Source organism: Pangasianodon hypophthalmus, chromosome 11, assembly GCF_027358585.1.
Source record: "Pangasianodon hypophthalmus isolate fPanHyp1 chromosome 11, fPanHyp1.pri, whole genome shotgun sequence".
Taxonomy (NCBI): Eukaryota; Metazoa; Chordata; class Actinopteri; order Siluriformes; family Pangasiidae; genus Pangasianodon; species Pangasianodon hypophthalmus.
Genome location: NC_069720.1, coordinates 21,330,194 through 21,343,727, shown reverse-complemented (window position 1 = coordinate 21,343,727; position 13,534 = coordinate 21,330,194). Strand labels below are relative to the sequence as shown.

The 13,534-nt window shown below is 38.1% G+C and overlaps 2 protein-coding genes across 3 annotated transcripts; one reads left to right on the top strand and one right to left on the bottom strand.

Annotated features, from left to right (window-relative positions):
- The first annotated feature begins 214 nt into the window (after positions 1-214).
- LOC113531149 (keratin, type I cytoskeletal 13) lies at positions 215-9,874 on the top strand. Of its 2 annotated transcripts, none has more exons than XM_026921692.3 (8): positions 215-641; positions 1,489-1,571; positions 1,664-1,820; positions 4,579-4,740; positions 4,860-4,985; positions 7,473-7,687; positions 7,797-7,807; positions 8,194-9,874. In XM_026921692.3, exons 1-8 carry the CDS (start codon positions 300-302, stop codon positions 8,256-8,258), a joined length of 1,161 nt encoding a protein of 386 aa, XP_026777493.1. In that variant the 5' UTR covers positions 215-299; the 3' UTR covers positions 8,259-9,874. The 2 variants fall into 2 exon arrangements, with proteins under 2 accessions (XP_026777493.1, XP_026777487.1); XM_026921686.3 differs by having other exon boundaries at positions 218-641; positions 7,470-7,687.
- Positions 9,875-11,056: 1,182 nt separating this feature from the next.
- LOC113531141 (keratin, type I cytoskeletal 50 kDa) lies at positions 11,057-13,534 on the bottom strand. Its single transcript, XM_026921674.3, has 7 exons — positions 12,948-13,534; positions 12,688-12,770; positions 12,437-12,593; positions 12,144-12,305; positions 11,853-11,978; positions 11,497-11,717; positions 11,057-11,279 (listed from the first exon to the last, which is right to left on the bottom strand). The coding sequence occupies exons 1-7, from the start codon at positions 13,473-13,475 to the stop codon at positions 11,189-11,191; spliced, it is 1,368 nt and encodes a 455-aa protein (XP_026777475.3). The 5' UTR covers positions 13,476-13,534; the 3' UTR covers positions 11,057-11,188.

The following is a 13,534-nucleotide window of genomic DNA, read 5'->3' as shown; positions in this document are numbered from 1 at the left end:
CCCAAAGTTTGCTACACATCTTGACAAAGTGACAGATGTGGTGAAATTGAGTGAGTGAACTTTGAACAGGTTCGTGATGATGGACACGGATGCCATTTGTGATATTATCATGTCACTGGTTGCAAGAAAATGTGGGTATATACTGCCATAAAAGGAAATGTAGGGGTATACACCTGTCTTATCATAAGCAAGACTCTACCTACAAATCCTTACCAGGTACTTAAACGCAAGCATTTATGCAAGCAGAGGCTCTTTAGTTCCGTCTACTCTTTTCTATAGGTCTCCACCAGGAAAGCAACATGTCTTTGTCCTTTAAAAGCTACGGCACCAAGACACTCAGTGTGTATGGGGGTGCCGGGGGCCAAGGAACCCGCATTTCATCCTCCAGGCCTGAGTTATTTTGTGGATCTTCTTGGCAATCCAACCCTGCTGATGGCCTCACTTTTCACATTTCAGCCAATGAAAAAGCCATCATGCAGAATCTAAATGATCGTCTGGCATCCTTTATACAGAAGGTGCATTCTCTGGAGAGTAGCAATGCTGAACTGGAGAGGAAGATTAATGAGTGGTGTGCAGGCCGTACTGTGGCATCTCATGAGTACTCGGGATTCTTGGCCACCATTAAAAGCTTACGAGACCAGGTAAGATTAGAAAAAAGTGGAACGGATCATGTAGAAATGGTTGTAACATTGTAATGTAACTTGAACAATAATCTGACAATTGTAAGCCAAGCTGCAAGAGACAGCACCATTTTCTTCTCATTTAGTAGTGTACATTTACAGACATGTGCCTGATGTAAATATAACCCAAAAACCCACATTGCATATATTGTGTATTCCATTTAATATTCCATTTAATATTAATGCTGATATTACATTGCACAGTCAAATTCACTAATGAATCATTATTATTATTATTATCATGATCATTGATTAAAAAATTATTAATATTTGGTTGAATATTGCTTTTCTTTAAACTTCTCTCTGTGGTCCTTTTCACTTGCCTTTCATATTTTAGAATTTGCAAAGTATGAATGATCCATATAGTTATATTGCTAAACTTGCTACCTGCTACACAAACTGAAAGGCAGTAGCTAAATTTTAAATAGCGTTAAAGCTGTTTCAAAAGGATACAAATGATTGAAATTAAATGAAAATATGCTACAAATGTAACTCACGTAAGAGCATGCATCTTAGGTATCTTATCTGTATTAGAGCCAGTGTGACTGCATATTTTTGTTTCAGTTAAGCAGGAATGTGTCAGTATTCAACTGATTAGTTGTATTAGATGTGCTTCTGCTCTCTTGCAACAAAAACTTGCAGCCAGACTAGATTTGGGCAAATAAGATTCTATACCCCTGCTCTAAAATGACAATGTTTTGTTTATTCATTTATTTTCATTTTGCTGTTCTACTTTAACATCCCACAAGGGTCCATAGTATAAACAATATTGGCTGACAGTGATGAGAATACTTTCTTAATTTTCCAGATTCAGGACATCTCTAAGTCCAATGGTGAGGCTGGCCTAAATATTCAAAATGCCAGGCTAGTTGCTGATGATTTCAGAAGCAAGTAAGTGAACAAAATGCTTGCATTTAGAATAAGTGTGTAACTGCCTTATTTTCCAGATTTTATTCGATTACAGATCCTTTACCTCACTTTAGGTATGAGTTAGAGCTAGGCATCCGTACTTGGGTTGAGACGGACACTGCCAGCATCAGGAAGGTCATGGATGAATTAACCCTAACCCGCTCAACTCTGGAGATGGAGTATGAAAGCCTGAGAGAGGAACACATCCTTCTTAGGAAGAACCATGAGGAGGTACAGACATGTCATTTATTTCCTCATACCCCCACCAATATCTTTTCCAAGTAGTGTTCTGTGATATGACCAATTTGTTTTATAATATTCTGACAGTTCTTAAGTCCTTTATATTAAGTTAATATTAGGTTTGTCATAAAATAAAGGAATCCTACTGTTTTAAGCATTGACCTGGCAGTAAGACACAGTAAGTCAGTGCTAAAATCTTGTATTATAATGTTCAGACACTTTTTCCTGTTATAGGATATGGTTCTTTACCATTCCAAAAGTTTTTTAAGCTTTGCTGAAGCCCCAGTGAAGCCAGCTATCACAGCAGCCTAGTCTCACTCATGCTCTGTCTATCTCTTTAACTGCAAAGAAAGGTGTGTCCATCTTTATATTTGCCCTGGCATTCCAGCGCTGCCTGCAAACTCCACACAGATACAACCTGGAATGCACGGAGTGCTCGTTTCTTCCATTTCCCCCTTTAATCCTTGAAAACATTTATTCAAATTAAAATCTTTATGCATAGTTTGACTAAATGTGATAAAAGTGAATTTCCCCAGTGAAATTTAATTCACAATCATTTTAAATAAAGTGCAAAAAGTGTGCTGTGTATCTAAGAGGCAATATCACAGGTGACTTCAGTCAGATAGTGTAAACTGTAAAAGAACATGATCTGGCTACAAGGTTCAAATTTAGACTGGCCATGTTACTACTTTCTGCCAGCTCAACAGAGTTAACCAAAACACTGAGGTCTCTACAGGGAAAGCAGAGTATGACTAATGCAGTGCTGTTTTCCTTTCCCCACTCAGTTGTTTTTGCTCGCCTGTAATCTCTTCTGCCTGCAGTTTCCCCTTCCATTAGCTCTCAGACCGATGGTTATGCATTTTACTTCAGAATACTACATTTTACATAAAATTTGCATGAGACAGAAATGTGTGTTTGGCATTGGTTGGTTTCTGTTTGACAAACAAAAGCCATGTTTTGCAAACTATAGTTTACCATGACCATGGTTACCATGGTTACCATGGTTACTATGGTATGACTGTCATATTTATACTATAACAGTGGACATAAACATCATAGTAATTCCATGGAAATATCATGGAAAGAATAAGAAACGCAGTTACTGCAAGATACTAAAACTGTGGCTAAATATGTGGCAGACATAATTGCCATATAAAACCGCAGTAAGGTAGTTTTATGGTTTAATATACAGTAATCATTGTCATTGTGAGGAAACACAGTTACTTCATGGTCAATTCATGCTTCAGAGTTTAACAGCCATAAGAATCATACAATACCGTATTGAAAGCGTAATGTATACAGACCAGTAAAAATGCATACAGTATGTGGGTGAAAGGGGATGAAAGGAGATAAAGCTGGATGGAATCTGGTTCGACAAGCCATTCTTCCTGCTGATTAGAATTTTCATTCTGCCCCCTAATGGCAGAGGATGGTAAGGAGGATGGGTGGGGTCAATACACATCTGGTCTACTGTAAAATATACCCATAATTTGGAGTTATTCATCTACTATGATGATATTCTGATCTGACTCACAACATTTGGCCAAAGGAGAGATCCCTACAATTACACAATGAATTTCTTTTGTGATAATGCAACATGTCCTGTATTCAGGACAAGGCAGACAGAAAGGTAGTTTCAGTGCAAACACCCTGTGGTTGATCTATAAAGTTTTGTGGCAGAAGGATTAAGGTACAAGAGGCACAAGTAAAATATTAAGTATTTAAAAAAAAAACAGATGTTGCAAACACAACGGCCAACAAACTAAAAGAAAATAAAACAAATCTTTTCTCCAAAAAAAATGCAACTTCCATTTTTCTTTTTAGAGATTTTTATATGCAAATATTGTTAATCCATTTACTGTTTTTTACTGACTTTAGGATTTTGGGACATTATTCACTGGTGGGTCTTACACCTTAAAGGTCTACTGGATTTTAGAGTTTTCAGATGGACATACCTGAAAACATGAACATGCCAGCACAATGTACCATGACACTGAGTGGAATGATATGAAGAGAACAGTAACATCCAGATGAAACACTAACTTGGACATGAAACATACAGTCTAATCACATAGTTACCATGTGCATTTTTAGGAAAGTTGCACAATTTAGTTTTTGGTAACAAACTTTCATCTATCATTAATACGAGGTTCCTCAACAACACATTGAGGCTAGTTGCTTAGAAATACGATTAGTGATTAGCTGTGGACTTGTTTGTGGGTGCATAACAATTATGGTTATACGAAAAAGAGAGAGAAAATATAGTAAAGGGACTGAGTATTAAATCTGATTTCAGTCCTCATATTTGTATCAACATCTGTCTTTAGATTTTGGTATTGTGGGTCTTGTCTTTTTGTTTTGTTCTTTTATTTCATGATCATCTCTCAAAATCATCTCAGTAACTTCCTGACAGAAAGAAACAGACTGCTACTGACATTTAGATCATGTCCATAAAAAGATTTAGCTTTACCTAAATGACCCCCCCACACACACACACCTCACCCACCCACACACACACACACACACACACACACACACACACACACACACAACACACACACATACACACACATACCCAACAATCTATTTCCACTACTCATAAGTCTGCCAGATATATGCAAGATGTTGTTAGAATTAACAATAAAATGGTCTATACTCCACAGATATCGTCTATTCTAATTGAGTTGAATTGGCATCCATGTTGAATCCATGTATATCTCCTGGAAGCTGTGTTTGCTGTGTCTTTTAGGAGAAAGCTCAGATACATGCACAGGCTGGAGGCCAGATGAACGTTTCTGTGGATGGAGCACCCTCTACAGACCTGAACCAGGCTCTGACAAAGATTCGAGAAAACTACGAGGCTGTGGTTGCCAAGAATCATAGAGATCAGGAAGTCTGGTACCAAAACAAGGTACACCAAACAGACCATAAAAATGAACTGAAGAAAAGTAAAACATTTGCTTGTGCAAAACATTTTCTGTGGAAAGGTGTCATCAGATGGTGTTTGAATAAGCACCCTGTGTTTTATAGATTTCTACTGTGGAAAAGAAGTTTATGGAGCAGACTGAGGATTTGGAGTACAACACTACAGAGCTCAGTCAGTTGAAGAGCTACTTCCATAAGATGCAGATTGAACTGCAGAGCCAACTCAGTATGGTAGGCACACACCCACGCCTGACTGCAGACACAAACACATTATGTTCTATTTAATCACAGTTTATATGTCTAGTGATGGTTTAAAATATTTAATTATATACCAGGTGTGTATGTATAATTATCCAGGGGAGGCCATGCAATCTTTGTTCAAAGAAAACCCTAGTCATGTACAATTTTCTGTAAACATTTTCAGCTCTTTTCCTCTACTAAAAAAATTATGCATTTTGGGGGGTCCATGGAGTGGCTGACTCCATCTGCAACACAAAAAAAGTAATTACTCCTCCTGCAAATTAAACAGGAGTATAATTTTTCAAGCTTGCAGCAACATGTAAAGGCAGAAGGATTGCTGTTCCAGGTGGTATTCCATCACACAAAATACCACTTTTCAACTTTAATGAGTGGTATTCCATGATGCATCAAGCCCGACTCTATCCCTGCCAACCAGTGTGCTGCCAAATATCATGACTTTCATGCACAGTAGGAGAATACTAAAAAGGAGGAAATAATGCTATCCAGATTTTTTTCCTTCTGGCACCTTCTAGATTAGGATGCCAAAATCAATTCTTCGTGGCCCATAGTCCAGGCACATTAGGTTATTCTACAGCTTATTCATATCATTGGTTAGTAGGTGAGCAGGGAAGTTACCAACCTGTGCAGGACCTGTCTTGGACATCCCAGATCTAGGGTTTTTTCCTTCAGGCACCTTAAATATTAATATTAAATCAGTATTAAATATTAAAACTTTAAAGGTTGTGTATTTAAAATAAAATGCATGTTCATCATGAAAATGGCATTTTCATATCATACAGTGAGGGGAAATAAGTATTCAGAAACCTTTGTTTCAGTTATTTAATATACTTCCAGTGCATATGTCCATATACAATAATTCAGCTGGTCATGTTGAGAGAAAGAAGGGTTGCGTGCATAATTCCAAGAACACCATGGTGAAGTACAGAGGTGGGATCATCATGATATGAGCTGCTCCTCTGCAAAAGGTACTGGGGCACTGTGCGTCTTCAAAGGACACATGTAAAGGGGCATATTAGATCTCATCAGCCAAGAAACTGAATATAGGAAGTAGATAGACATTTCAACAACTCCAAACATACACTCACTTTCCACTTTATTAAGAACACCTTTACACCTGTCAGCCAAGAGCAAGAATCTGAGGCTATCATGAGGACAGACCTAGCAAAACTGAACAGTTGAAGACTGGAAAAAGACCAGGTGATTTTTTTTTTCTTCAACTATCCAGTTTGGGTGAGTCTGTACCCATGATAGCTTCAGATTCCTGTTCTTGGCTGACAGGAACCCTTTGTGTTCTTCTGCTGAGATGCTTTTCTGCTCATCTCGGTTGTAAAGAGTGATTATTTGAGGTGATTATTTGAGTTACTATATCCTTCCTTCCTATCTTTCTTGAATCAATCTGGGCATTTTCCTCTGACCTCTCTTAAACTCAAAGTGTTTCAGTCTGCAGACCCTCCGCACACAGGATGGTTTTTGTTTTTCGCAGCATTCTGTGTAAACTCTAGAGACTGTTGTGTGTCAAAATCCCAGGAGATCAGCATCTGGTACCAACAACCATGCCACAGTTAAAGTCACTTAGATTCTATTTTTTCTCCATTCTGATGTTTGATGTGAACATTAACTGAAGCTCTTGACCTGTATCTGCATGATTTTTTTGCATTGCGCTGCTGCCACATGATTGGCTGATTAGTTAACTGCATGAATGTGCAGGTGTACAGGTATTCCTTAATAAAGTGGACAGTGAGTGTACAGCCAAAAGGCCTTGCATGGCCTAGCCTATTGCCTGACTTGAATCCCACTGAAACTTTATGGAGGATTTTGAAATTGCGAGTCCATCAGAGGAACCTTTGTAACCTTGGGGAATTAAGATGATTTGCCAAGAGGAATGCACCAAAATTGAACCACAATGCAAGAAGCATAAAGCAAATTGTTCTTACCATTAGTTTATTACTTCTATCTGAAATTGCCAACAACAGCTTTGCAACAAAATACTAATGTTGTTCATTTGTGGTGGTGTTTTTCATTTCATTTTTATGCTTATGAATACATATTTTTGTTCATATTTATAAGTACAAATCAGTATATATATAAATCAAAAGACATTATATGTGTACATTTGAAGTGGATATATGCACTGAAAGTATATTAAATAACAAAAACAAGTGTCAGAATGCTTATTTTCCCTCACTGTATATTTATTTTACACAGAACAGTAAACTGAACTATAAGAATGGCCCAGATGAGAAATGAGCATTAAAATCAACAACATAATATCATGATATGAATTCCGCTCAATATCCCATGTTTGTGGGAGGCACTACAGATCAATTTAGATGAAATAATAAAATATTATTAGAAACCTAAAGACTCAATACCCACACTATTCAGGTATTTTTAACCTAAATGCTATGTACGAAAGTAATCATGCACAATTATTGCTCACACATCTCTCCACAGAAGATGTCCCTTGAAGGCAGTCTACAAGACTCTGCAACCCGCTACGCAGCACAACTAGCAGAGCTCCAAAAAATCATCACTGACCTGGAACTCAAGCTCAAGCAGATTCATGCTAACATAACCGAGAACAAACAAGACTATGACACTTTGTTGGAGGTGAAGACCAACCTGGAGGCTGAGATCAAAGAGTATATGTCACTGCTGGAAGTAAACGGCAGGTGAAGAGAACATTGCATTTCCCTGAGTTTATGAATCTTTTTTTTATCATTTGTGATAAAGTTATGTAATGTAACATTTAATGTCTCTTTCTTTTTCTTTATTTTGCAGTGACCTCCAAGGTGAGTGACTTCTTTTATGTCTTGAGTGATTGTCAGAGGCTATAAGATCCCTCCTTGTTCAGAATAATCTTTTTTGATATTCTGTTTATTCTGTTGGTTTTTCTCAGGAAAGGTAAACCGATCATTTGGAGCATTGCAACACAATTGATCACTTTTTAAAACTTACCTTTATGTTTTAAAAGCTATTTTTAAGAGACTAATTTGTCTTGGAGCACAGTTAGAATGTCTGAAGAAACCTGCATTAAAAAAGTGCATAGTTTTGTAGTAGCCATTTCTTATACATGGTGCCTTTACTAAATATGGCCCTGTTCTCTAGTAAAATCAGAGCTGCAATATATAAACTCTAAGTCTCTCAGGAAATAAATGTCTCTCTTTTTCTTTTACAGTTGCTCGCAAGAAGATTGCAGTGGTAAAGTTAGTGGAAAGCAGCCAGACAGTGACTACACATTAATGACTGATTTGCGAACACACCTTAATAAAGCCAATTCTTTCAGCTTAACCCAATAAGGTCTGTCTGCAGAGCACAGAGCATGGAAGGAATGCATATATGTAAATGAGAGTGGCTCTTGGCCGCCATACAGATTTTGTTAGCCAGCTAGCTAACATGGCACAACCTGAAGATTTCTGATAGGATGTATTCCTACATATCATATTCATTAATGCCATAATCATCACTCCTCTCCTATCATGTTATCCTAACTAACATGAAATAAGCTGACAGGAATTCTGAGAGGACTTTTAAGGCATATTCATATGTTAACAAACTTCAGTGGTAATTCTAGTCAGCTAGCTAACACAAGCTAAGCTGACAGAACTTCTGTTTGAGTAATGGACATAAATATTCATAAGCTTCACTGCTGGTGCTACCTAGATGGGATACATTTTAAAATTGTGTCTGAGTCCACAAAGGGCCTAAAGAAATGCCCATCTGTACACATCCACTGATCTGGAGTTTGCAGACAGACCCATCTTGATCCAGCTCATGTAGTCAGACTTACTGCCCTTTAGCTAATATCAAACAAATGCCAAATGGGATCTGCAGTTACACAGTGTAAGACAAAGATATATAAAATGCAATATGTAAGTATTTATAAAGTGACAACAATGTTGGTATTTTGCCCCTGTGTTCCAAATATATTGTTTTTATGCCTACATTGGGTGAACTATGTATACATAGTCCACAATTTTGAAACCCTTCAGAATTCAAAGCACTTATTCTCAAAGCACTCTTCATTATATTATACTTTAAATCAACTCCATTTCTCTCCATTTCAATTCCTTTTCTGTCACTATGGTACAAGTTAGTATTTGACTCATTTCTCTATAAGTATTTATCCCAGAAATGTGCTTTTTTTTTTTTTTTTTTTTTTAGCAAATTGTAATCTGACCTTTCTATTTCTGAGGCTTGTCAGGGGTTTGTATATTGGTGGTAAGACCTATGTAGTTACATTGTTATAAAATTCTCTTCATGTGACTCTTCAGCACTTTTACAAGTACGTCCTGGAGTTTTCATCTTCATTGTTCTTACTTCTTAACCATCATATTCATTTAAAAACCGGGACACACTCGTCCCTCTTTAACAGCTCAAAGAACACACCTAACACTTTCTTCATATATATATGTGTGTGTGTATATAATTTGTTTACACTTATTTGTTCCTCATTTTAACCAAAAGAGATGCAAATGTACATCTGCATATATTCAGCTATCCCTCATGTTTTCTGTACGAACATTGTGATACACATAAGACTAATCCTATGTTCATTATGTTATTTTTATGAATGCCATTTTAAAACTGCAACCCGTTTATCCACAGATGTATATTATCAATATACTCAATAGTTGAAATTATTATTAACAAGAAATTAATTAAATATAAATCCTAAAGAGCAATAAAACTATTGCACCAAATTAACTTCCTCCACTGGCACTATTTCTTTGCCAAACTAGCAGTTCAAACTGTTATGGCCGTTGGTGAGTAATTAAGCAATTACTGAATGGATATTGAGAAATAATGAGATTGATAATGAGAAACAACTAACAATAAAGCATGGTCATCAACAACCATTACTATGCCACATGTTGTCTGTTTTCCTGCAGCCTCTGGAGACTCACCCTGCTGACTGTTCTCTGGTATTGCACAATATTGCACTGAAAACAACACAAACCAGCAACACTCCTAAACTCTTGTGGTCCATACAGCCAAATACAAACTTACTAAAATTTGAGAGTATTGGAGAATATTGTAACTTGAAAATTAGCTTTTTTAAAAATGCTGCAGGTTAACAATTTTAGGCCATCGCCACATCACCACATGCTGGCCTAAAAAAATACTAAAATCCTGAGTCATAAAAGAAAAGAAAGATGTAGTTTGGTGATAGATCATGTAAGAAAATATTAAAATAATATAATATTCGTTCATTCATTCATTATCCTGGTCAGGGTGGCTGTGGAACCAGAGCCCATCCGGGAAACACTGGGCACAAGGCTAGAGAATTCACCCTGGATGGGATCCATCACAGTGCCCCATGCACACACACACACACATTCACAGCTATGGGCACTTTTGCATAGCTAGTCCAGCTACCTGCATGTTTTTGGACAGTGGGAAGAAACTGGAGAACCTGACAGAAACCCACACGAACATGTGAAACTCCTTACAGAGAGCTGAGCTCAGGACCCTGGAGCTGTGGGGAGACACCACTACCTACTTTGCACCATGCCATACTATAATATAACATAATATAATATAATATAATATAATATAATATAATATAATATAATATAATATAATATAATATAATATGGTGATGTGCAAAATGATCCTGATTTATTGCATTATTGCATCTTCTTATGACTTGAAATTGGTAAAGAGCCTTCCACAATGCACAAAGAGGATTAATCAGACCAAAGGTAAATCTACATGGTTTTAAATCATGCAACAAAATCATGTTTTCATGGGATTAATACTTCTTATAAGGTAGTGCAACAGTAGGGTAGTTTACCTCAATCACATAGTGAAAATGCATGTGTCATAATCCGCAATTTTTACAGAAAATTTTTCAAAATATATATGGCATCTTTTTTTGTAGTAATTTTTTGTCATTGTACCTTATAACACCTGTAGTAGTTCTGCAATAGGACATTACCAAATGGGACAAATTTAATTTGTGATTAGTATTCCTAAACAATGTGATTCTTATTCCGCTTGGAAATGTGGCATAATGAAAAGCAGGAGTCATTGTGTCGTTGTGTCCATGAGTCATTTTATTTTCTCATTTCACATGAATCATGCATCTCTTGCTGTGAATGTTGAAATTAACATTGTATTTTGGTTGAAATTAAGGTTGTATCATGGTGTTGAATGTAGGCACAGTGGATTTAACTAGTTGTGGAGGACACCACTTTCCCATCTACCATCTCTTCCACAATGGTCTTCACCATCAAATTTTTACTGATGTTTGTTTTGAGACTGCAATGATGAAAAACACAATTATATTAATGAAACAGGGTGTTTTAACTTGCTTTAGGTCTCTGCAGGAGGTACAGAAAAATATTTTTCACAAATATGAACAGGTTTTTCATGGATGAAAACAGCAATGATTTACAATACTTCATTTGATTAAAACATTTTGTAAAAATCAAAATAATTTAAAAAGCCATGTTTTGTGTTTTCATGCTGCTCTCACCTGTCAGCCTCTCCATCCAGCAGCCTCCTGTACTCAGCAATCTCCATCTCCAGCCGGGTCTTGATGTCCAGCAGAAGCTTGTAGTCCTGAGCTTGCCTCTCTATATCAGCTCTGAGCTCCATCAGCTGCTGCTCCAATCCTGTTACCTGAGCTTGCAGTCCAGTTAGTTTCATGGAGTAGCGCCCCTCTGTATCTGCTAGAGCGCCCTCCAGAGATGCTTTCTGTGGGAGGATTGGGTTTAAAGGAGAGGAGGGAATGGCATTGGAAAAATGATGGATATAGAGAAAGGTTAAGTTAAAAATTAAAAATTAAAACTGACATACTCTAGTCTGCCAATAGAATATACTATGACTTACCATGCTGAGTTGGGATTGTAGCTCAATCTCCAGGCCTTGTAAAGTGCGTCTGACTTCAGTGACCTCTGACTTGGACGTTTCAAGATTCGCTGAGCTGGCGGTCACCTCCTTGTTCAGATTATCGATCTGCAAACAAGCAGTAGTTGAAGATTAGCAGTTTTTTATAGTCATAGTTTTTTCTTTAGCTTAAAATAAATAAGATCATGCTGAAAAAAAATAGTAATTAGTGAGAAACAGGAGTACCATGAACACTTGGTACCAAACATTACATAATTGTAATAATTTCTTCACCTTGGCCTGGAACCAGCCCTCTAGTTCACGCCGGTTCTTGGCAGCCACAGCTTCATACTGCTCACGAATCTCATCCAGGACACGGTTCAGGTCTTCCCCAGGTGCTGCCTCCACTTCCACGTTCACACTACCTGACATTGTATTACGCATTGCTTCCAGTTCCTAGTTAGAAAGTATGTATGCAGGTGTGAGAAATGGTCTCTGGAAAAATGATGTATTTAAATAAGAAATACATGTACTTGCTTCTGACAGCTCAAAACATCTGTGAGTTATTGTCCCGTCATAGGGCTCACCTCCTCGTGGTTTTTCTTGAGGAAGATCAACTCATCCTTAAGGCCTTCAATCTGCATCTCCAGGTCTGACCTTGTCAGTGTCAGCTCATCCAGGAGTCTCCTAAGCCCAGCAATGTCTGCCTCCACTGACTGACGCATGGCCAACTCATTCTCATACCTGAGCAGGAACAGAGAGTCTCTCAGAAACCAATTAGTGGTACACCTGACCTATGTATTTGAGTGGGAAGAGCATGTAAAACCCTAATACCTACTTGGTTCTGAAGTCATCTGCTGCCAGTTTAGCATTATCAATGCTCAGGTAGATGCTTCCATTATCTCTGGCAGCATCCTGTATCTGTGGAAGCATTTAAAAAATGTTATTGCACAAAATCTAAAATCTAGTCAAAAACTCATCGCCTCCATTTTTTGCTGTAGGTCAATCTCTCTGCAATAACATTTATAATACTTTCATAGAATTATATTTGTTCCATAGCCAAATCTATGTACCAAGCTAAATTATGATAAATGGTACCTTATCCTGCAGGTCCTTTATGGTGGCCTCATAAGCAGAGTAGTCTCTGGCAGCAGGGGAGGCCTTGTTTTCCATAAACTGTCTGATCTTCAGTTCCAAGTCAGCATTGGCCTTCTCCAGGGTGCGTACCTTGTCCAGGTAGGATGCCAGACGGTCATTCAGGTTCTGCATGGTGGCCTTCTCATTGGCTGTCACAATGCCCAGATCTTCACCACCAAAACCCCCACCCAAGCCAAACCCGGCTCCTCCACCAGCTCCTCCACCAGCTCCAAAGCCAAAGCCTGCTCCACTACCAAAACCTAGGCCTGCAGCACCTCCACCACCACGTATGGAGCTGGAGACAGTGGAGATGCGCACACCAGATCCTCCAGAACCACCATACATACTGGGGGCACGTCCAACCATCAAGCGGTGGCTACCACCACTGCTTATCGTGGAAAGCCGAGATGATCCACCTATACCGGGACCCCGAAAGGAGCCCCCGCTGAAGGAACCACCTGAGGAGGTAAAACTGCTGAAGCTGGTCATGGTTGTGCTGTAGAGCAAGGAGTGGCTCTTTCCTGAGAGAGGGAGAGAGACTGCAGGAC

Coding starts and splice junctions, on each gene's coding strand:
- LOC113531149 (XM_026921686.3), top strand. CDS start 300: ATGTCTTTGTCCTTTAAAAGCTACGGCACCAAGACACTCAGTGTGTAT. Junction 642..1,488: donor TTAAAAGCTTACGAGACCAG/GTAAGATTAGAA, acceptor TTAATTTTCCAG/ATTCAGGACATCTCTAAGTC. Junction 1,572..1,663: donor GCTGATGATTTCAGAAGCAA/GTAAGTGAACAA, acceptor ACCTCACTTTAG/GTATGAGTTAGAGCTAGGCA.
- LOC113531141 (XM_026921674.3), bottom strand. CDS start 13,475: ATGACCAGCTTCAGCAGTTTTACCTCCTCAGGTGGTTCCTTCAGCGGG. Junction 12,771..12,947: donor TAAAGGACCTGCAGGATAAG/GTACCATTTATC, acceptor ATGCTTCCACAG/ATACAGGATGCTGCCAGAGA. Junction 11,718..11,852: donor TACAATCCCAACTCAGCATG/GTAAGTCATAGT, acceptor ATCCTCCCACAG/AAAGCATCTCTGGAGGGCGC.